Source organism: Natrix helvetica, assembly GCF_964273705.1.
Source record: "Natrix helvetica genome assembly, chromosome: 6".
Lineage (NCBI taxonomy): Eukaryota > Metazoa > Chordata > Lepidosauria > Squamata > Natricidae > Natrix > Natrix helvetica.
The window spans coordinates 44621259-44645729 of record NC_138553.1 but is presented as its reverse complement, the minus strand read 5'-3'; the positions used below and the strand labels follow the sequence as shown (position 1 = coordinate 44645729).

Genomic DNA, 24471 nt, shown 5'->3' with positions numbered 1-24471 from the left:
TTCACAGAGAGCATATTAAATTCTAGATGGGAGACTACAATTTTATAAAAACAGATATAAGAACAATAGAACATAGCAAAGCAGTTTGAATTAATGGTCTATTTAATTCTGATATCCAACTTCCAACCATGATTAATCTATTTCTAACTATGTCTAATTAAATACTAATCTGAAGCACTATGCTAGGCTTTTTCAGAACAATTGGTTTTTAAAAGCATGCTACTTTGATGTCACATGATTAATAGCGATTTGACAGTCTTGTCATCTATGAATTTCAGTTAAATTGGAATCTATCATTTCATGTGGCAGCTAATTTCATAGATGAACATCTGAAATATTCATGTTAAGTACAACATTTTGATTATGTGGATCCGCCTTCATTCAGTGTGAGTGGATGTTCCCAGATTCTAGCAGTAGATTGGGGAAAACCCACTACCTATTTAATTTCATTATAGTGCTTAACTTTATAAATTTCTATCAGGTCTTCCTTATTTTCTATTTTTTTTTAAAGAATTGTATCCTAGTTGATTAAAATGCTCCAAAGTAACAGTAGATATTTTTCAAATGAATTGCATAAAGGCATGAGCTACAAATAATCATAGGCTTTCTTGGCTCATGGGAGCAATAGTATTTTAATTTATTTAATGTCTATAAAATGGGGAGTACGGTAATATGTTATAATTTTAAAATGTAGTGAAATACATGAAAGTTTTAAAAAGAGCTAAAAACCATTGTTAGATAAGCATTACTATTACAAAAAACAGATTTTATTTAGGTGCACAATCTGAAATTAATGAAAATCATTATGAAATAATTTGGGGGACATTATCCATAAAGCAATATAGTGTAACATTTCTTACTTTGTTTCGTGTAATGTTCTTTTTCTAAAGCGCAGAGGTGCTGTGTTTAATCCGGGAAGAACAGGATACATCTTATAAATATCTGAATTTCCATTTTGCTCTGGATCGCTTATCACAGCTCTAAAAAATAATAATACAGAACTGGTTTATCAAATTATAAACCTATTTAATGTTTTATTTCAAGTTTAATTATTAATATTTACATGTTAAATAAGTCTTGTACAATCAGAGAAATATCAATAAAATTACCAATACTTTTCATGTAACATAAAAGTGCTTAAATTATCTTATATACATTGCAACTTTTCTAAATTGTACTGATAGGAGTATAAATACACTATACATTATCCTCTTTGTTAGCAATACTCAAGTATTATGAATATTTCAAATTTATATAAATTGTTATCATCTCATAAAACCTAACAGAGTTCATAAAAACATTCAAGTGACAGATACTACAAGGCATTTGCACAAATTTGCTTCTAATACAGTAAACACAGGTATCCAGTACACTATGTGATGCTAATGTATGGGGTTACTCATACATTATGATTGTTCAAAATATGAAGTCTAAATATTTTAATGCTAAAGCAGTCCCTTCACCTGCTCTCTTGACCTCAGCCATCTGGGTCTCACTTGAGCCAGCCTAGGGTAGGTGCCTGGCAGATTCAGGGAGTAATGAAAGCATGAGGAAATGGTCTTCCCAACTGATCTTTCTACTCCTTATCCCTCTCTGGATGCAAGTATTTGACAACTACAAATAGCTTCTGCACAAGTGAGAATCATAGGGCGTAGGTGTTTTTGGATAACACCATTATCTCAAACCCCTTCCATCTGAGTTCAGGCATGGTTTGGGAAAGGAATCAAATCAGTCATTCTGACAAATAAGTCTCATTAAAAAAAGACCAAAAAGACCAAAAAAGGGTGATTCTTTTGATCCTGATCTCTCAATGGCTTATGATATTCTTCACAACATTCTTATGGGCACTGAATTGGGCCACAGAGAAAGATACTGAGTGTTATATCTCTAAAGCTATGCTGGTTCTTCGCCCAAGATTGAGACAGAATGAGGTTAGATCGCCAAGACTGGTTTTTTTTGGCTGCACCAGACAAGGATGGTTGAGGCACGATTTTATCATTTCTATTACTATAGTTTTTATTGTTATTGTGAGCCATTTAACAGTTGTGTTTTAAGTCTTTTAAATAAATTAACAAAATAAATAATCTAGTCACACAATTAACCATATGGACTGTTTTTTTCTTTTTGTGTAAGGAAGGATGCAAAAAAAGAGTTAAGCAGTTCTGCTTTTTCCCTGCTGCTTGTCACCTTCTTGCCACATTCCCGCATTAATGGATCAATCATTTCTTTGAGTTTTTTCTTCTTTTTTACATGTTGAAAGCAGCTTTTCTTTGTTATTTTTGACTTTTGAAGCAAGCTTTAGTTCATTTTAAGCCTTTGCTTTCCTCATGTCATTTTTGTGGGCATGGGCTCTTTGCTGATAATCTGCTTTAGTTATGTCCCTTTTTTTCTTTCAATTTCTCAGAGAATTCTTTATGCAGTCATGCTTGGTTTTTTTGAGAACTGTTATTTTTCTTCTTCATTTATATTGTGTTAGACTGGGCTTTTATAATCTCACTTTTCAAAGTTTCCCAAGCTTCTTGGGTTGTTTTCCTCTTAAGGATTCTTATCCATGGAATCCTTACCATGCTCTCTTTAAGTTTATTGAAATTAGCTCTCTTAAATCCCAAGACTCTAGTTTGAGTTTGTTCTATTGCTTTTGCTTGTATATTATGTTGAATTCCAATATTGCATGATCACTTCCCCATCCCCACCCCAAGGATCCTGTAGTTTCAACACCTATCATTTCATCTCTGTTATTGAGAACGAAGTCCAATATGGCTGATCTCCTGGTTCCCTCTTGTACAATTTGGGAGACAAAGTTGTTTGCTAGGTTTGTCAGGAACCTATTTGATCTTCCACTTGGTGCAGGGTTTGTCTCCCAGTTGATGTCAGGGAAGTAAAGTCCCCCATTACTACTGTGATGTGTTTCCTACATATCTGGGTTAATTGACTAGTAAATTGACTTGGGTGGCCTGTAGTATATATCTATGGCAATGTCATTCCCCTGCTTCTTTTTCTTATATTGACCCAATATGCATTCAAGATAGTTTTTATCATTGTTGTGCTCTATTTCTGTAGAGATATAGTTATTTCTTATATATAATACAATTCTATCTCCTCTTTTATTTGATGTGTTTCTTTTAAATAATTTAAATCCCTCTACCTTTCTATTCCATTTCAAGTATATCATTTTATTGAGTATAAAGTATTATAAATACAAAATACAAAGTAAAAAGAAAAGCAGTGGGGTGGGGGAAAGGGAAAAGAGAAGTGAGAAAGATAAGAAAGAAAAAGAAAAAAAGTGTTGACTTCTGACTCTCTCTGTTACAGTAAAATAAGGCATTAACGTCAAATCACAACTTTTTGCTTTTTCACAATAATCTGACCAAGCCATTTCTATAAAGATCTATCAATCTACTTGGTAAAACCCAAAATTCCATTTGTGGGTTTCATCCCATCAAGTTTCCATAAAGGCAACAATAAGCAATACTGTTGCCTTTTAATTCCCCTTTATAACCAATTATTTGATCTCAAATTTACTTCCCCAAACAGGTCTCATATTCACTGATCCACTGAATTCTGATGCTCAGAGAACTATAAAGTAAATAAATCAACATACAACAGATGACTTGTGGGAGAAATAGAACAAAGCTTCGCAACATATTTAACATCTTTTTTGCTCCCTCCCTCCCCAAATCTGTTTGCTGTTCAGCTACTGTGATATTTCTTGTGAATGGATGCATGATTCTCTGCTCTTCAAATACTGGGTTCAAATACTGTGTTAAATAACAATGCTATTTGTTTAGGTTTGACTTTGTAAATCAAGTAATTTCAAGTAATATAGTAAATCAACTATATAGATAAAATGACCAGAAGCAACCATAATATTATGAGAAAAAAGGAGCTACTTTAATGATTCAACAATACAACTTTGTATGTACTCTGCTTGTTGTGAACCATCTCTTTCAAAGGAAATACATAGCCCTGCTATATATTAATACTCTTCTAGCTACTTAATTAGCATTTAATTATCTTACCTACACAATTGATCTAACATCACTTGTTCTACCACAGCTTGTTTTTTTCTTTCTGCTGCTACTTCTTCCTGCAAAGTAACCATTGAACAGAATAAAAGAGCCATTTAAATACTTTCAACAGCATTGCTACAAATGTAATAAACCATAGGATTTAGCACTCTTAAAAGCAGCAGTGAGGACTATTGTTTTAAAAATAAAACAGATATAAAACACTACCTTGTTATAAGGTTTTACAAATAATTAATGCAGAATCTAGGGAAAAAGCCATTTTTATTGAATTGGGTTTAATGGGTTTAAAGCTACAATATGGGCAGATTTAATCAAAAGGAAATTTTAAAAATAGTATTTAAAAATAGTACTTTGGTTTCAAATTGGAGTCAGACATAATTATTTATCATAAACTGTAACTAAAGTAAAATTTACTCATTGTGTAGCTGTTAAAAAGCTGTACCAGGAAACTCAGATTGTAGTCTACCCACATACAAAGAAACCGTCTGGAGGAATTTGAGAGTAATTTTCTCTGAAAACCACCTCACAAAAGCTTTTTGAAGAGAAAAAAGACATAGCATTATGCACACTGCCTTGCTTTTCTAAATGAAAGGGGGAATATCAATCTAATAAATAAAAATATTTTTAGTATCAATTCAGCCATCAAACCATGCATGAATATGAACATGCTGACATGAAACTGGTTCTTTGCCATCTTGATACATATTAAACTCAGAGTTTCAATTGTTTAAATAAAGTTTTGTTTATATTCTTAATGGAAAATAAAAATAGCAAGATAGTAATTGTATCCCACATTTATTATTTTTAAAATAACTCAAGCAGGCAAATACCCAGTACCTTCCTAATTTCCCTACAACAACAATCCTTTGAGGTGGGTTGGGTGGGAGAGAGAGTGACTGCCCAAAGTCACCCACCTGGCTTTCATGATTAAAATGGCACTAGAACTCACAATATTCCATTTTCTAGCCTGGAGCCTTAAGCAGTAGACCAGACTGGCTCCTTTTCATCTGTGCACAATAAAAAATCATTATCTACAGTATGTACTTAAGCTAGAAGGGCACTAAACCAAGTTATATTGGGTTAATTTTATTTATTTACATTGGTTAACTGTAAAAATATATGTGAATTTTCTAGCACTTTAATTTAGCCTACTAAACTTACAACATCAAATTTTCTTATGCTATGCTGCATAGTATATGGTTTGTTTGTATAACCTTGCTGTAAAAGGGCTTTCTCATCAAGAACTGTGAATTCATCCACTCTTTGTTTTTCTGGTGGTAAATCCTGTATGGGAACAAAACATAATATTTGGATGAAATTGGTGATGCCAGGGAGTATTATCACTACTATTTATTTCATTTTAATTCCTTGCTGCTAAAATATGCACAGGAAGTAACCTATACATATTTCCTATATCTAACTTCTCCTCTTGAATTTTTGAGAAATTAAAAAGAATATAAATACTGAGACATTCATAAATCTTGTATACAGCAGCTGTTTCTACTAAAATAAATAGAAACCCATTATGCAAAACGTTAATGTTATCTCTGACCTTAAAGGAATTGCTGAATATTCACATATCTGAGAAATTACTATAACCACATGGAATCAGCATAGCACACAAGGCAACTAAAGTCCTTCAAAACATTCCAAGCAAACGAAAAGACGCAGTAGCCCCTCAAGAAAAACATAATAATCTACAATATATAGTATAATAACTGCAACAACCACTACGTAAAACAAACAGGCTGAAGACTGGCAGAACGCATCCATGAACACCAACTAGCAGTCAGAAGAGATGCTGAAAACTTTTTAATTTCATAAGATGTGGACAGACTAAACCACAGTTTCAACTGGGAAACTGTTACCATTCTAGAAGACCAAGCCAACTCCTTATCAGTGCAAACTCACAAATCACCAAGGGCAAAAATGAAAACAGCATATTAGCCAAGCAACTATATACAAATTAAAATGCAAAGAAATGGAACATAGAACTATAAAACAAAGAGGGAAATACAATGAGCTTCAAAGGGAAAAAATGTAGTTGAATATGCAGATGTTGGAAAAAGCAGAATTGGGGACGGGGACGGGGGGACTTAACTCCTACGTTAGTCCATAACAAAAATCTATTCACTTTCTAGATTGTCCTTAGTATACCTTACGCTCTACACTTGCTTTAGTGAAGCTAATCTCCATACAGTGTTTTTAGTTGTTATGCTGGGGTAATATATGAATGTTACCTTTTTTTCAGCTATCTTGCATGGAAGTTCATGAAACAGGTTATTATTTATTTTCTTTTTTGCAGCTCTCTGAGAATACTGCTTATAGCCCTCTTTCATTTCTGTTTCATATTGCTGATATTTCAGCTTGTATATGTCTGTTGGGAGTGGCAGATTTTCTGGTATTGTTTTTTGCTCCTTTGTAGAAAGCTGCTAATAAATAATCAGAACAGTAATAATGGTATAATCAATTGAATTGAATAAAACATAACATTTAAATATTTATCAATTGTCCAACTCAAGATTATTCAGATTTGCAGAGATGCTAGATATAACTGCAAATCTAAAGCAAAAAAAAATTAAAATATGAAGTTACATTTTTACTAATAGGATTTGTTTCAGAGTAGTAGAACAAATATACACATATCATCACCATCATTACAAAAAAAATCGTATTTGTTATTTTAAAATGTGATTCATTTACTTCTTAAATTATTTACCTCAATTTTCTTCAGGTCATGTCTTCTTGCTGCCTATACAATAAAAAGGGAAGAAAATACATATTTACAGTATTCTTTTCTTTAAAAAATCATTATTTAAACTAATTAACAAAATGTGATATGTTTCAAAAATGAAGAAAAAATCAGAATATTAGCAACATTAATCACAAATCATATATTTGTATTTAAAAGTAAGTCCTATTATACAGAGGAAAGTATTTCTAGGTAAGAATAACAGAACTATAGGGCAAAATACAATTCTAACATGCTAGCTGTGATTCAGAACTAAGCAGGTAGCAACATTTCCATTTTTAAATTCTGATATCAAAATCTGGTAATCTAAGAGAAGGAAGTTGTGGACCATTTTCAATCTGCCTGTTCACCCAGATATAATATCATAATAAACGGGTCTTTCAAATAATGGCTCCTCTTAACCATGCTTATAAGAGGCTTGATACTTTTTATGGCAGACAGAGTTTCAAAATAGGATTCTGAAAATGATAACTAAAATCATGCTATACAAAATATTATTTAAAACTGAAGGCTTTTAAAAAAAAACAGTACATTTCAATTATTTTCACTAATAAAAATACCAAAGAATGGTAACTGGTATTTCAAAGTAAACAAATTAGATACTCCAATACACAAAATGCTTATACAACTGTCATATGACTCAAAAATTTGAAGCTTAAGAGCACCAAATAGAGTATGTTGAATCTATCCTATTTAATTGAAGGCCCTGACAGATCCCACAGCTTCAATGGAATCAATCTCTTTTTTCTCACAGTATTTTCTAATTTTTACTATCTCATCTGCTTAGGAATTCTGAAGATATGAAAATTTGTACATTATTCTGTGATGATGTAACTCTGTTGAATATTATCTTTCCTAAAACAATGCTAATCATTTTAACTACAGTGATTCAGTTGTTACATACATTTAGATGAGATTTGTTTCTGGAAGAGTTATGTTTGAAAATACTTCCTTCAATAAACCAACTTACCTGTTCTATGTTATGATATTGTCTGTGAGTACTTTGAATGCCCCTCCTAAAAGATGAAGATACATGTGGAGGGCCAGTGTAAGGTCGTACACCATTGTACAGTGAGCCATTATCTCCATCCTAAAACATAAGACACATTTAGTTCTCTTTAATCAAATAAACTGGACTTTCTTAGGGTTTTTTTGAAAATATTTTGCTTCTCATCCAAGAGAAGCAAAATATTTTCAAGAAAAAACTAAGGAAGTCCACTTGACTTTTGAAAAGCATCTTTGGGACAACCGTGACATGGACAACTGAGAATCTCCACAGACATGTAATCAAATAAGCTTGTCTAAAAAATTTAGAAAGTTCATATTATTGAGATGATGGAAACAGATCCTAGTAACCCAGCACCAGTACAGATAGGCAAATAACTTAAGGAATTTTCTTGCTCAGATTTGCTACTCATCAGTATTATTTTTAATGTGTAAAGAATTTAATAACAAATCAAACATATATAATGGACACCAGGTAACTGTATCTAACTCTGAAATTAAAGAATTTGGTTTTTCTTTGTTTTTGATTCCCTTTACTTTGAGTTAAAACCAAGACGAAATCTGGGAGGTATATTATGGACTTGTGTGCCACATCAAATAAATACACAAATAACTAAAATGCCACATACAGGTAGTCCTTGACTTACAACGGTTAATTTAGTGACTGTTTGAAGTTACAACAGCATTGAAAAAGTGACTTGTGACACGGCCATTGCAGCATCTTCATGGTCACATGATCAAAATTCAGACACTTGGCAACTGACTCATATTTATGATGGTTGCAGTGTCCTGAGGTCATATGATCACCTTCTGTAACCTTCAATATCAATGGGAAAGCTAAGTCACTTAACAACCATGTTACTAACTTAACAACTGCAATGATTCACTTAACAATTGTGGCAAGAAAAATAAAATGAGCAAAACTCACTTAACAAATGTCTCATTTAAGCAACAGAAATGCTAAGGTTAATTGTGGTTGTAAGTTGAGGAATACCTGTATAAAGAATAGCAATGATCGGAAAATGTTAAATAATTAATAATAATGTATTAAATTTATATGCTGCCTATTGTAGTCCACATAAGTTGGACTAATACTATGGGTTTTGTAGTACTGTTGCACTGTCAAACTAATATGGGTTTACCTTCTTTAATTTAGTTTACATTTTGAGCATAAGAATGGAATGCTGAAGTTTTCCCTTAGCAACCAACTTGCTGAAAACTAACTGAAAAATAAGAACTTTCTCAGGCTGAATAACAAAAGCCTTTTTTTTTCAACTGAGCATGTTAAGAAATTTCAGCTTAGCTGAAATTGTATTTTTTTTTCAAAATGGACTCTATGGGACTCATGATGTGTTTTTCCATGCTAACGTTTTACTTCTTTAATACTTTAATACAATGCTCTTTTCTATTGCTATGCTCACATATTATCGGATCCCTTAATTTCTATGATGTAACTGGACAGATGATCATTTCTGAACCAATCAACTTTTACTTAGAAGTTCTTTGTTGCACTAACTATAAAAAGTAAATATAAGCCATTTTTCAAGGCCCTCCATTTTATAGGGGGAGCATTCTTTATCAGAGTACTCTAAAACGTTTAAATGATCCTCTGAATGGCTGCTTATTAGAGAAAGTAAGCCAAGGTAGAACCTACACCCAGATTTGGTCATCACTATGAAATTAGAGTGAAAACAAGCAGTCATTGCCAATTTGGCCTAAATTAGGCCTTATTATACTTAGGAATTATTTTTCCATACTCTGGAATCTAATCTTAATATCCAAATTTCCATTACTGACACCTGCTTTGTTCTCAGAATGCATAGTACTTACTATTACACTTGTCTAGGCTTTTGTAAGTTAACAATAAGAAGATAAAAGAAAATGAGTTTTTCACTTATTAAATCATTAACTGTTAAATATAGCTGCAGATAAACTTCCTTTTAAAAATTTATATAAATCCAGGAAAATTAGCAAATGAAAAGGAAATAAAAGCTAACGTAGACCATGAAAACTGTTTTCGTTTCTGTTCCAGTATTTGTATTCAAACAACGGTCATATTTAGTATTTGCATATTTTTTAATAATTTCCAAAAAAGCAAAATAGCTATTACCTCATCTTCTGAATCTCCTAACTTTCCCAAGTCAAGACATGGCACTCTATGGAGAATTCGAAATTTAAAATTATAATACTTCCCTGATTTTTAGATGTCACACATCTTTTTCCTTCAAAGTAAGGTTGCTGATTTTTGAAAATGGATTAAAAATCAGCAAGTCAAAATCATCCATTTCTATTATTTCTCACAATTAATTGATAGCAGAGAGGTTGCTTATTATCATACAAACCAGCTTCCATTTATATCACTTGATTACAAAAAATATCTATATCACATTTGCACTCTTTCTGAACTTAAGAAAGAAACATATAGAACACAATTAATTTGTAGCATTAGATAGATCCATGTGAAACAGATTGAGAGATTACCAATTAATTACAATCTTAAAATGGAGAATTACTAATGTATAATATTAATTAGGAATCAACTCTAGTATTCTACCTTTGCAATTTTCCTAAATTCTCTAGCACATAATTTGAAAGATGCCAATACCTGATACAAACATCAACAGGAACAATATAACCCTATATTTGCATGCATAAAACTCTTAGTCCCACCCAAAACTTTCCCAAACATCTTTAAGTATATTTTCGATAAATATATTTACATAGGTTTGTGCAAAATTGTTTCACACATATGCAAATATATTTATAAGCTTTACATACAAAACTCTAAAATAATAGTATTTTATTCTAATAGAACTAAACATTATACTCTCTTGTTATTTCTTAATCTATGAACATTAATTATCTATACTGCTAAATAAGTAAAATAATTATTATTATTAAATTAATTTTTTTGCTGGCCATCTGACTGTAGAGCTACTCTACATGGCTTACAAAAATAAAAATTGAAGAAATGAAAAGGAAATTTAAACAAAGCAAAAGTAAAATAAGAGAACAATAAAATAAACAAAGAAAAAATACATCAAAATGAGTAGCTAAAAATAGATGGGAAGTAAGAATACTGTGTATGCTGCTTTGTTACCAGAAGAAAGATGAGATATAAAAGTAAAAATACATTTGAGGAATTCTAATATTAATCACTTTTACTTTTCAAACCATTGTATCTAGACAGCCATAGAACTTCATGCATACAGAAGCAAAAGAATGCCAATTTTTGCTTATCTCTCTTTGAAATCTGCTACTTCAAATTAATATTAGCAAATGAACAATGTGACATTAGAGTTAAAAATACTGAAATGTCAGTGCCTGCTTAAATATTTTAAAACACAGAACTTTCAGCCATTGAAACCTTTAATGAAGCTAGACAATTTCTGAATCTGACACTACCATTTACCAGTCAACAATTCCATCAGTGAAATATTTGACAAGATTTATAAAGCATAATTATGATTTGATATCACAACACAGACACTTCTTTCTTTGCACTATCATCTCTTCTCAGCTGTCTGCCAAACAAAATGTGACATTCCTAGATCAGAACATTTTAAGGGGAAAAAGTGTTTCTTGATCTGTTTGATTTGTTTCATATTAGTATTCTATTATACTATCATATTTGCATAGACATTTTTAAAAAGGAAAATACTTACTCTGCTGGTCGAGGACCATGGCTTAATCTTGTGTTTGGCCTCCAACCCTGAAAAAAGAAAACAAAGCTTTTGTTTGCTTGTTTGTTTGTTTTCGTTTCAAACAAAATTTTTATTGGTTTTACAAAAAATAATCAGGAAAAGGGATGGTGGATAAGATTACAAATTTTGACAGCTACATTATGCAGGAAATGCCCCCCCCCCCATTCTCATAACTTTCATTTATTAATACATTAAGTTGTTACTACTTAATAATATTTTGTCAGCATATTTTAGCCTTTTATCTTCATGTGATTTCAATCATTTTATATCAAACAGATTTTCTAGTTCATTTTTGTGATCTAAGTTTTCTCGGTGTTGCCTCTTCTCCCCCCACCAGCAAGGCTCCAGCACCTCCCGTGTCCTGTGTGTCCCGTGTAGTATCATCATTTATCCAGGAAGACTTTGTTTTTTTAACTTGTTTGTTTGTTTTCATGTTCCTCCATACTCAATGAAAGTGTGAACATAAATAAGAATCAATTATTAAAAGAAACAAAAAAATACAATAAGAATAGTAGTTTAATTTAGGGGAAATCCAAGGGAATGGAAGCTAGGATTTTAAAAGAATTTTGGTCAGTTCTGTGGTACTTTATGGAGTAATAAGTTTATCTATAGAAAATTACTTTATTTATTTCTTTCAAACATTTACATAACCACCCATCTTATACCAAACTCTGATGGATTCTTTTTTAATAGCTAAATAAAAATTTAGATTATTTAATTTTGTTCTGAAGTATGGTATCCAGAGCCCTGGCAGATAATATAAATATCCATTGGGTAGGGTAAGCTTCCTCCTCCTTTTACTACTTCATGGTATTTTCTTATATATTGGAGATAATATATAAATATTATAATATATATGTTTGCTTCCAATTATTTGGGGAAAAACATATCAACTTGCCCTTTCAAGCAGATAGTTGAACAAGTAAATTGGTTTGCTATTTGACAGAGTAAATTAATGCTATTATATAGTATTATTAGTACTACAGTTATACATACATACATACATACATACATACATACATATATGCATGTGCATGTGCATGTGCATATACATATACATATATATGTTGTATTTGTACTGATAAATAAATAAAGGGAGACTAGTATAGATCTATTTCGAGCTAATTAGCTCTCATCAGCTAGCCATACCCTTACTGGGATTTGAACCTGGGCTGTATTATATCTTAGGCAGGAGTCTTAGCCACTAAGCCACAGGCTCGCCTCCCTGGCTCAACTGATAAGGAGGCGAGCCTGTGGCTTAGTGGCTAAGACTCCTGCCTAAGATATAATACAGCCCAGGTTCAAATCCCAGTAAGGGTATGGCTAGCTGATGAGAGCTAATTAGCTCGAAATAGATCTATACTTGTCTCCCTTTATTTATTTATCAGTACAAATACAACACAAATATAAAAAGGCAACATTAAAAATAAAAATATGGTTTTCTGCCTGCATGGTCTTCTGTGATGAGCCGAAGGACAGAAAGAGGGAGTAGTGACCTTCCTCCCATATTTAGGCATACCAGGGGTTGTAACACAAATACATACATACATACATACATACATACATGCATACATACATACATATATACATATATATATACATATATATATACATATATATACATATATATACATATATATATATATATATATATATATATATATATATATATATATACATACATATATACATACATATATACATACATATATATATACATATATATATATATATATATATATATATATATATATATATATATATATATATATACACACACAGACACACATATATGCTGGTTTTGTTGTATTTGGGTCTTTTCCCATGTAAGATTTATATATATATATATATATATATATATATATATATATATATATATATATATATATATATATATATATATATATATATATATATATATATATATATATATATATATATATATATATATATATATATATATATATATGCTGGTTTTGTTGTATTCGGGTCTTTTCCCGTGTAAGGTTGAGATTGTCTTTGCAACGTTTCGGCAGGATCTCACCTGCCATCTTCAAGCTGTTTAAGCCCACAGCTTGAAGATGGCAGGTGAGATCCTGCCGAAACGTTGCAAAGAAAATCTCAACCTTACACGGGAAAAGACCCGAATACAACAAAACAAGCATACCTACACCCGTGAAAATCTACGAAAACAAGTGGCGGACGTGGCCAGCTTGACATCACTCGTGTCGGGTGTGCCTGTAGTGGCCCGAGATCTCTGCTAGCGAAAATGGGCTCCAGAGCTCCATTTTTGGCTGCGACAGTCTCCTACAACCCTCTGCCAGTGAAAACGGAACTCAGGAGGGCCATGGGCAGCCTCCCCAGCTCTGTTTTCGCTGGCAGAAGCACAATGGGCTGGTCCTTTGCTGTTTCCAGGGCGGGCCGGCGGGCCAGGTCTAAGCACTCCATGGGCTGGATCTGAGTTTGACACCCCTGATATAAACTATATTGATTATATAAATATAACTGGTATGCTCTAAGGGTGCAGATACAGTACAACAAAATTGTAGCTATTGGAAAACAATTATATATCTAAAAGAATAATTGTAAAAATGGAGAAATGTAATTTTAGATCTAACCCAGCAATACACAATGTTTGGGAATATGAATCTTTTTTGCTTTCACTTTGCAAATATCTTTCATTTTCTCCACTTTTCTAACATTTAACTGGAAGAACAGATCTATGATGTGCTCTTCAGAAAAATATCTAAAACAGCTCCAGATCTGTTTTTTTCTGAAATATTACTCAACATTTCCAGTTAAAAAATTACACATCCTTCCTTTAGCTAACAAAAATAATCTCTAAATTATTCATTCATTTAGAAAATTTATGTAGCTGCCTATCTTATGCATCATAACTCTGGGTAGCCTATAAACAGAAACAACAGCAAAACATTCTAAAATAAATCTATCATGGAAACCTCCGGGGCCCAAATAATATACTCATCCACACATCAACAGTCAACTTCACTAGGCTTCACCCGCATTCTACCCCAATGCTTGAGCTCTTCAAGGTCCCCTGAAGGGCTAGGAGAGGGGTTCTTGCCAGATCTCAGTGGGAAGGTATTCCATAGAACAGGATCTGCTACAGAGAAGGTGTGCTTCCTAGATCTCACTAACTGGAAACATTTAAGGGAAGGAACTTGGAGCATCCCCATCTACATAACCTGGCGAAATGAGAAGATACTGTCAGTCACAGAACGTAAGCAGGGTTCTTACTAAACTACAGGGGGGAAGTTAAACAAGCAGGAGTCCCAACTGATCCCTTGGCCCAATCTCACAAAGTCTCATATCTGGCTATCTCCGAAGCAGCACTCCTAGTCACTCCACTCAGTGCCATGCTCCAAACCAGGAGGTCACACTTTGTTTATTAGGGAACTCTCCCATACACATAGACACAAAACCAGGTTTCAATTATATACAGCCTTGTTTCTCTAATTAATAGATGCATATACATTTCTGATCACAAGGTAAAGTAATAGTGTGTGTGTGTGTGTGTTTCAAAATGAACATTCATTTTTTTAATTTTGTAAACTTAATTTTAAATGTACCTGAGAGGACAGTAGAACTGGTCTTTTTGGAGATGCAGCAATTCCTTTAACCTCCAAATCCATCTGAACTTATAACTTAATTGGAGCTGAAAAGTAAAATTATAAAGTTGACTGGAGAGAGATGATTAGATGCTATAAGAAGGGTTTCAACAAAATAAGAGGTTCCCTCCCTCTCCCTCCCCCCCCCCCAAACTTACCTCATAGAGTTGTAGTGGGGAAAATAGGAGGGGGAAGGAATATTATGTTCCCTGTCTTGAGTTATTTAAAAATAATTAATATCCGACTTGCACTAAAAATTCAAATCAAAGCTGGAGAGCAAGAAGAAAGCAGTAAATTCTACCCCTTGGAGGATCTGCTGGAAGTATCCATATTTTCTCAGCCAAATAGAACAGAACAGAACCTGTTGTCTCGAAAACCGGCTAGCTAGGAAGTCAACTTATTTTTTAGCGAACTAAGCAAAACTGAGGCTTTCGCGGATAGGGACAAACAAAGCTTGATTTCCCTGCACCAGGTCAACAATACCCGTCAGACAAAATGCCTTGCACGCCGAAAACGAGAGGCAGACGCTTCCTTCTTACATGAGTTGACCCAGCTTGTTTCTGTAAAATAACACTTAACAGCCGTACAAAGTCAGGAGAGCGAAGGGCGAAATAGGCATTTCCAACTGTTTTCACTTTACAGCTAGAATGAGGCGCTGCGGGCTTGTTTTTGTTTATGTTTTTTTAATGGCAGAATATTCTACCTGCGTCTCATTGCCCTTGCTGGGGGACGCGCGCGCACACGCACTGCCATGGTTGCCAAGGTTCCCTGTAAACAGGCCGAAACGCTTTCTTTTCCTCCGCGTCACGCTTTGAAAATTGGAGAGTGATCTCTGAACGGGGAAAGGACGCGAGTGACCGACCCTTCTTTTTTCCCACCTACGTTTTTCTCGCTCAGTCTCCAACTCTCTCTCCTGCCGTCCTTTTTTCGTGTCTCTCCACGAAGAGTCTGGTGCGCGCTCCGGGTTTCCCTTTTCCTGATTTCCGTCTGGTTTTGTTTAGGAAGAACCTGTTTGCTCCGATGTACGTTTCTCCCAAGTTCTGCTGTCTTCCGCTAAACAGGGCTCCGGGTAATTTCGAAAATTATTATAGGGCAGCAGATTATGAGAATTATTCTACACCGGTGTTCGTTAATTCGTAAGAATTCTGTTTTATGGGTTAGTTTGGATCTTTTTTATAGTTCCTTCATCTTTTAACAATTGGACATTGTCTGGAACTGCAGTGACAAATGAATAAATCTGGACAGACCCAGCTTTCTCAATCTTTCTCTATTTTGTATGAATAATTTTATTAAAAGAAGATTGTACAAAGGTTTTAAAAACTACAGAAACATAGAAATATAAAAATATTATAAAAGAAAATTAAAAGTAAAGAAAAAAAACCCAAGAAAACATATAAAAGCAGCAAATTCTTATCTACTTTGCAGCAGTTACGCAATTACTGTCTTCATTCTCATATTGCACATCAGTTCCCTTTTCCCCCATAAACAAAACTTTTAAACAAATCCCAAAATTAGTTCATTTTTATCCATTTTCAGCAAAGTTTATAAGATTTCCAGTTATAAAAATAGTTGCATTCTTTCCTCATCCTTTACCCAAAGTTTCTCCTAAGGGGGGTAGTAAGCACACAATAAATGCCAAATATGCTGCAGCAAATGCAGATGATCATTTGTTTTTGATTGCATACATCAGTGATTCTCAACCTGTGGATGGGGACCCCTTTGGGGATCGAATGACCCTTTCACAGGGGTCGCCTAAGACAATAGGAAAACATATTTTCAAAAAATACAGAAAACATAATTTTATGGTTGGGGGTCACCGCAACATGAACTGTATTAAAGGGTCGCAGCATTAGGAAGGTTGAGACCCACTGGCATAAATCAAATTGTTACATGGACTATTGCCAGTAATTGATAGCAATCCTCCACAACTTGTAAGTATATTGTTTCAGTTTCCAGAATTCTCAGCAAAGTCTATTAATTTATGACCAAATTGGTGTGAACTCTTAACAACTATATAGATTTTCTCCATGATGACAAATGTCTTATTTGTACCTAACCCATTCCTTTAGGTCTTCAAATCTTCATTCATTGCCATCGTAACCGAGTTCATTCACTTGACTGCTGGTCATCCTCTTCTCTTTCCACCTTTCCCAGGATTAGAGTTTTGTTCAGAAAGCTAGGTTTTTGTAGGTATCCAAAGTAGGACAATCTGATCCTGGCTATTTGTCCATATTATTTAAAAGTCATGACAGCTAAAAACTATACATTGGGAGACCATTCATACAGGCAAAAGCAGCCCTAAATTGACACTATATTTTTAGTTCTTAAACTTAGAAAGGCTGTAGAAGACAATCCATTCTAAATTGATACAAAATCATTTTCACTGATGTACAATACTCTGACTTTTCTACCTTATGCAACCCATAATTTTGATTTCTGCAATTAAAAACAGTTTATATGCCACAGAAGAGGGCTTGGCCATATTTATCATCATTTTCAAGAGCATCTGGAAAGATACAACATATTATTTAAAGAACTATAGTACTGGCTTATCAATTTACTAGATATTACTAGCAAACTCCATGTCAGATTTTATACTAGAAACTTTGTTGGAGGCAGAATATTTTAGCAGTCGTATAGGCAGGCCAATCCACTCTCATCTGGGCTTAAAACTTTATAATAAAAGAAATATGCTGCCAGTGTTAACTTTCAATAAAGTATCTCATTACCTAAAATTATTTTTTTCATTATAAGACAAACCCTTCTAACATTGTGGTAGCTATTGAATTTCCTGGCAAGGGAGCATGGTTGATAAATAACTCTGTTATATATTATCCAGAGTCACTGCTGCCCTTATTTTATAATAACAACCATGATAAAGGATAAGGAAAAAATTCTGGACAAACTCAACGTCACAGAATTTCTACAAAGAGGGAATTGCCCTGGTACCTCAATCAATTTATGAATATCAAAACGTTTTATAGAGATTCAATTTGCGACTTTACCATCATCAATAGATTATGAAACCAGCTTTGAAAAAAGAATCTACCCTTGTAAAGTCTATGGTGATGTCCTGCTTTATGACTTCTACAGAAAATGCCATAATATTCTTAGCAACTATTCTCACATTATTCTGAGAAAACAGATGGGCCATATCACTGCCCAGAGCACCTCTTTGAGGGAGATGGGCAAATAAATAAGTAAGTAAGTAAGTAAGTAAGTAAGTAAGTAAGTAAATAAAATAAATAAATAAAATAAAATAAATAAATAGTCAGTCAGTCAGTCAATTAATCATCTATGAGAATTTTGGAACTGCATAACACGGTCAAATTTGCATCAATAGCCTGCAAAAATCAGCAGATTAAACGATAGCAAAACCCCTTACTAAATTAAGCACAATAAGTAGAATCAGGGTAACGTGGTTGGCAATTCATCATATAATTAGCTATCATAATGCATGCATTGTATTTAACTGCTCCATTTTATATTTTCAATACTAATCAGTTACAAATAAAATCTAGGGCTTATGGATATTTAATGAAAGGTAGGTAGTTTGTCTCAAACATAGGTAGTTTTTCTCAAAGAAATAAACCTGTTTCCACTGTTTCCAAAAAAGAGAATATCAGAATCCATACTAAAGTTACACGAAATGTCAAGTAACTAAATAATTAATTCTGGTACATTCCATATTTGTTGTAAATAATTTCTGCAGAGACGTACAACACAAATACAATATTTTTTATGTCCATGCCCACACTTTAATTACTTTAAAAGTGAAACTGTGTGATTATGATACTGGATAGAATATACACTTTCTGTGCAGAATATGCAGAAATTATTTTATTCATAATAAATAGGAAATGTTCATAAATATATCATTTAAAAATATACAGCAATTATTGTGAATATATTTTAAAATTTTAAAGTGTGTTGTATAATATGTCCAATATTCATTATAGTTCGTTCATTCGTTCCTAAGACGTCTTCTTAACGCAGTATCTAATTCTGTTGTATCTTGATTAGTTACTTCCATCTTCTTTGGTTCTTCCATTGTGCTAAGTAAGCATTCATGATCAAAACGCTGATACTTTTTTACACCATAAGACTCTTCCATATCTTCAAATAAGGCATCATGCTCACATTTTTCATAAATATTCTCATCTATTTTTACTCCTGGATGTTCGCTGAATGAATCTATAAGATCTTCAAGCTTCTCTTGGCATGTATGGTGGCTAATATCTTAATATACAAAAGGGGAAACAGTAACATTAAAATTAGGTTACTGTTTTTGCAATTAAACCAATTTACTACCAGAAAATTAGAAACAAGATATTTTGTTTTCCTTACAATAGAGAATGTATTAAAATAGTTTGTTTGATCGCCAGTTTTTATGTTATCTATTAAATCATAAAGCAAGTTTTTGCAGTTTGTTCTAAAAGCAAGTTAATAGGTCAGTTAATAGGTTATATATAATACGGTAGTGAAGGGGCAAGAAACAATAAGAACTCTGGTCTTGCTTGGAACTTTAGAATAGATCAAATGGAACAAGCCAATTCATATGCACAAAAGAACATGCAGACTAGTGCAATACTTGTTAGAGTAGGAAAACTAAAATAATCAAGATATCTAGTAGTAATTTATTAGAGAGTGTTAAAATCCTCCAAAAGTACCTTGTGGTTTCATGGCCGATTTGTCTAATCCACTTTCTTTCATCAGCTTTCTAATCGACTCAAGTTGTTCCATAATTTCATCTTTCTGCTCAGAAGCCAAAGTATTAATACTGAAAAGCCAAAAAGCTGGATCAGAATTAATCAGGACAAAAAATAATTATAATTTTATTAAAATAATATTGAATTCATTAGTATTATTGGTAAATTTAGATCAACCATATTACCTATGTTTTACTTAAATGAAACTAAATTTCAAACTAAGATTACTTGTTCATTTGTAATCAGCCCCACACAGTGAAAACCAAGCTAATATAAAATTCATTATATTTCTGTTCACTGTATTAAAGCAATTCCAGGATTTTTTACATATAGTACTAAAACGCAGATTAGTACTATATCCAAACCAGCTTATAAACTTAAAATCTAATTACTTTTTACATGGAATTGTTGAATAATATCAGTATAGTCTTTAAAAGTACTGGAAATTCCTTCAATTTGTCAGTCACATGATTTTAATTATATTAAAAAGCCATTGCTGCAAAAGTTCTAAAATACAAATCTGTTGTTATTTTGATAATGCAAAAACAGAATCCAGCCATATTTACTTTAAAGTAGGCATAAGCAACTATAGATATTTTACATACTTGTACTTCAAGACACAGGTATAGCAAAAGAAATAAAGTACACTTGATATACAGTATTTTTATTTTTTCTATTATTTAATGGCATAATTAATGTTATAAATTATAAATTACCTCAGTAATGTGATAGTGATATACGTTTTTCAAAAAATAAATTCAAATTCTGTGCTTGAAAGAAATGGTTAAAAATGATGGCACCTTTAAATTCTAATTATCATTCCTTTTTACCCCTAAAAGGGTAAAACTGTCTACGTGAAACATCAGTTGTAATAAACATTGCTAAAAATAAGAAGAAATGTGCCATTCGTGATATATTGGCATTCTGTTCTTATTTTAAGTTCACAAACATGATCTCTCAGCTCTCTTTCCCACATCTGAAATAAACAACATAACATTTAAATGAAATGCTATGATTTATTTTATTTGACTCACCAGCTTGAAAGTGGATCTAACTGAGTCAATAATGAGTTTAACATTTTTTCTGTTTGTGCAAGATGTTGCTCCAATTCCAAAAGTTGATGCTCTAAAGTGAAAATATACACTTTTTAAAATCTAGCATAAACTGAACATCTTTAAGGTTAAACAAAAAATGACAGCAGCAGGCAGAAGTGGAAGTATAATAGCCACAGTTCTTTTCAGATTGTAGGATCTGAAACAAAGCATTTTTCTAATAAATACACATGAAGGAATCCCCTACTGGATTCTAAAACAAATTGTTTCTGCCTTAGATATTTTTCAAAAATGATTTAAAAATATTTGAAGGTTTGAACTGAAAATGAAGTACTATTTCTAACAAGCAGACAAAGCCACAATGCATTGAAGAGGAATTTAAACTGATCTAGTCCCAATAAAAGCAACACAATAAATGTCCCATTTAGATACACTTTAATACTGTATTTCTCTGAAGTTATATTTACACTGTTGTGGTATATACAATGTGGTCTAATTAGCAGTCTGTTTTATTGAATGTAATATTCAAAAAATTCCAAACCTCATTTTCAAATAGTACTTCTACATAAACAATGTAATTTTTCCAATTTGGAAAGAATATTGATTAAACCCTGTTGGATGCAGTTATACAGTATACTATTTCCCCAGAGTTAAAACAAAATATTGTTTAAAAATTAAAATGAGATGATGTCATTGTTTATCTGCCAAAAGAACTCTGCTAAACAGCTTATCTGTTTATGAAATCAGATATGATTCCATCTTGTCAAAGGAAAACAATGTACTGCAACAGAACTTCCATTCTAACAACGAATTGAAATAGAAATCTCACAATAAGCATATCTGGAATGAAAATAACTCATGTATATATTTCTTTATAACTACTGGTTATGTTTCTCAGTATAATGAGTGTAAGAGTGCAAGTAAGTAAGTGAATAAATAAATAAATAAATAAATAAATAAATAAATATAATAAATAAATAAATAAATAAATAAATAAATAAATAAATAAATAAATAAATAATAAATAAGTTATTTCTGCCTAGGAAATGGGTCATTTCATCTTGAATGTCTTTATTCACTTTGAACAATGTGTCAACGTCTAAGACATATTATTTATCAGGATTTTCCAGGTAGGTGAATCTTTCAGATGAATTAAACATTAAAGCTTTTAACTATGCCATTTTCTGATCTAAAAAATCAAGTCTCTTCTTTGTCTCCAAAAAGCTGTTGCACTCATCTGCTGCAATTAGTATCAACATGAGTTCCCTTTTTCTAAAAGAATGTCAATCATGAAAAAGAAAGTTAAAGAAATGCTATTCCACATAACTTTTTTTCTTTGCTGATGCATTCACATTCTGTCAAAGTAAATTAAACTTTTGGCTGTTTTTCAGTTGTAAGAAATTGTTCTCTTTGGATAAGAAGGAAGGTATGTGTGAGGGGGGGATTTATCACCACAGAACTGTACTTTGAAGACAGAGTTTTCCACTTGCCAATGAAGCAATAATAAAAACTGGCATTAACTGTTTTGTCTGAATGGGGAAGCCATGGTTAATGAACTCATGTATAAATCTCAATATCAAGTTAACATTTGATAATTTGTACTAAGTTAATAAGGATGTAAAAACTATAAGGAAAACATTTTGACCCAATTCGTACCTGTTTCTTTTGTTTTTTCTTCTGCATTTTTTTCTTTTTTGGATAAACTTTCTTCCTGCGATTTCATCTATAAAATCATAAAACAATCTCTATAAGTGTCTGAAATATGTAATACTAATAAAAGTATCAGTACTATATAATGTAAACAAAATATTTACATAATATTCCAAAACATTCCTACCTTAGCATGTTTTCTGTTTAGTTTCAGTCCTTTAATAAAATTAAGAATATCCAGAATATTGAGATGAAGTAAATTATAATAAAATTATAATTTCTTTATACTTTCAGTTGCATAATGTGAGTCCCCAAAAGTTAGCAACACAAGGACAAAATGCATTTAAAATATAGCAAATTTAATTACTTCTCATATATACATTATTTTCCCCCTTTGTCTCAAAAAAAGTATTCTGAAATGTTCTAGGAGCTGCCATAAAAACTATGCAGAAAATACAAGCAGGCCTGGAGATGTAAGTTGTTCACTCCTCATGTGTACTGGTACTTTTTATTAGATTATATGTGCCATGATATTTTAACTTTTACTTCAACATTTATTAAGATAAGAAAACTTGAATTTCTATGATACTATATATTTGGCAAAATAAGACATATTTATAAAGGTGCTTATTACAAAATAACTCCATGTCTAGATTTGATTTTTTTAAAAATATTTACCTTTAAGAATTTGTACAAAGCAAACACACCCACACTAATAGCATATAGCGGCATTAGGGTTAAAGCAAAGTCTCTGCCATTGCCTCTAGTCCGTTCAGTCTTCAACTCCTTCTCCATTGCATTCTTCATTTGCTGAATGCTTTGATATGTTTTAGTTTCAGGAGTTTCAAACTTCGTTGGTGTATGCAGGATTTTCTCAGCTCCACCTACAGAATAAACATTTTAATAATTCAGAGCCAGTTAAATCCAAAGCCAGTTCATAAAAACTATATATATGTGGTCTCCCTTTGCCTGCCACGAAGGGACAGTGTGTGGACCAGGGAAGAAATGGGCGCCGGTACGATACCGTGTCGGGGGGGCTGGTGAGGAGCTGGCCGGCCAGAGGAGCTTTTGGCAATTCGCGGAGACTTCCCTCCCCCACTGAATATCCTGGGCATCACTGCGAACAGGCAAAGCACCAGCACGACGGAGACCAACACCTGCTGCATCGAAGAAAGCGCCATGACGTCACGCGGTGACAACACTGCCCTCCGAAAAGGGTCTGTCGGCTGTACTCTCGCCCACCTACAGTCACTCAAATAAACCAATATCGGCTGGAAGGAAGCTTGAAAAGGGAAGCGGAAGATAAACAAACCATATATTTGCGAAGAAAGACCTTCATCTTCGGTTCATTTTTGTGTAGCGCCCCCTAATGGGCTCCAGGCACTGTTGGCGTGGCGATAAGTGGCAGGAAGAGGAGTGAAGTCAACGGAAGTTATCTATGAACCTCCAGCATAAAATCTCGCTTTTGTTCACAAAAGAGCGAAAACCGCTGCTGACAATTGTGAAAGGAAAGGATATTATAAATATGTAGTTCTGCAATAAAGCTGATGAGAAAAGGGTAAACAGGATCATTAATCCAGTGTTTTGAAATCAGAATTCAATTTCAGTTCATTATCACTGTTGTAAATGCAGAAGAAAGCTAAAGGCTATTTATTAAAAGTGGGGCACATAAATTCTAATGTCGTAGAGCATATAAATGGATACTGAAAAATGTAGCTGATATCAGAAACAATTTAATAGCAATATCAATAGCACTTTGACTTACATATCACTTCACAGTGCTTTTACAGTCCTGTCTAAGCGGTTTACAGAGTCAGCATATTGCCTGCAACAATCTGGGTCCTCATTTTACCCATCTCGGAAGGATGGAAGGCATCTATAGAATATTAAATACTGCATACTGTGCAGACTTCAGGCAAATTTACATAGCCTTTACCCTGTG

At 32.8% G+C, this 24471-nt stretch overlaps 2 protein-coding genes across 7 annotated transcripts in view; both read right to left on the bottom strand.

Moving 5' to 3' along the window:
• The window catches only part of CAPS2 (calcyphosine 2), a 36469-nt gene extending 20374 nt beyond the window's left edge, over positions 1-16095 (bottom strand). For 2 of the 6 annotated variants that reach the window (XM_081958850.1, XM_081958855.1), the window contains exons 1-10: positions 15277-15830; positions 15080-15165; positions 11451-11497; positions 9896-9941; positions 7751-7870; positions 6748-6780; positions 6269-6457; positions 5190-5312; positions 4020-4087; positions 861-980 (exon numbers count right to left, since the gene is read on the bottom strand). In XM_081958850.1, coding sequence (XP_081814976.1) covers positions 861-980; positions 4020-4087; positions 5190-5312; positions 6269-6457; positions 6748-6780; positions 7751-7870; positions 9896-9941; positions 11451-11497; positions 15080-15142 — 809 coding nt within the window. In that variant the 5' untranslated portion in view covers positions 15143-15165; positions 15277-15830. Of the gene's footprint in view, positions 1-860; positions 981-4019; positions 4088-5189; positions 5313-6268; positions 6458-6747; positions 6781-7750; positions 7871-9895; positions 9942-11450; positions 11498-15079; positions 15191-15276; positions 15838-15996 lie in introns of those variants that run through there. The other 4 variants (XM_081958852.1, XM_081958854.1, XM_081958853.1 and 1 more) reach the window with 4 other exon arrangements.
• A 294-nt stretch (positions 16096-16389) lies between these two features.
• Positions 16390-23825, bottom strand: CCDC107 (coiled-coil domain containing 107). Its single transcript, XM_081957327.1, has 6 exons — positions 23554-23825; positions 23208-23413; positions 22536-22602; positions 20862-20952; positions 19789-19898; positions 16390-19357 (listed from the first exon to the last, which is right to left on the bottom strand). The coding sequence occupies exons 1-6, from the start codon at positions 23708-23710 to the stop codon at positions 19083-19085; spliced, it is 906 nt and encodes a 301-aa protein (XP_081813453.1). The 5' UTR covers positions 23711-23825; the 3' UTR covers positions 16390-19082.
• Positions 23826-24471: the final 646 nt, after the last annotated feature.

Coding starts and splice junctions, on each gene's coding strand:
- CCDC107 (XM_081957327.1), bottom strand. CDS start 23,710: ATGGCGCTTTCTTCGATGCAGCAGGTGTTGGTCTCCGTCGTGCTGGTG. Junction 22,603..23,207: donor CTTTGTACAAATTCTTAAAG/GTAAATATTTTT, acceptor ATGATTTTATAG/ATGAAATCGCAGGAAGAAAG. Junction 19,358..19,788: donor ATCGGCCATGAAACCACAAG/GTACTTTTGGAG, acceptor TTGTATATTAAG/ATATTAGCCACCATACATGC.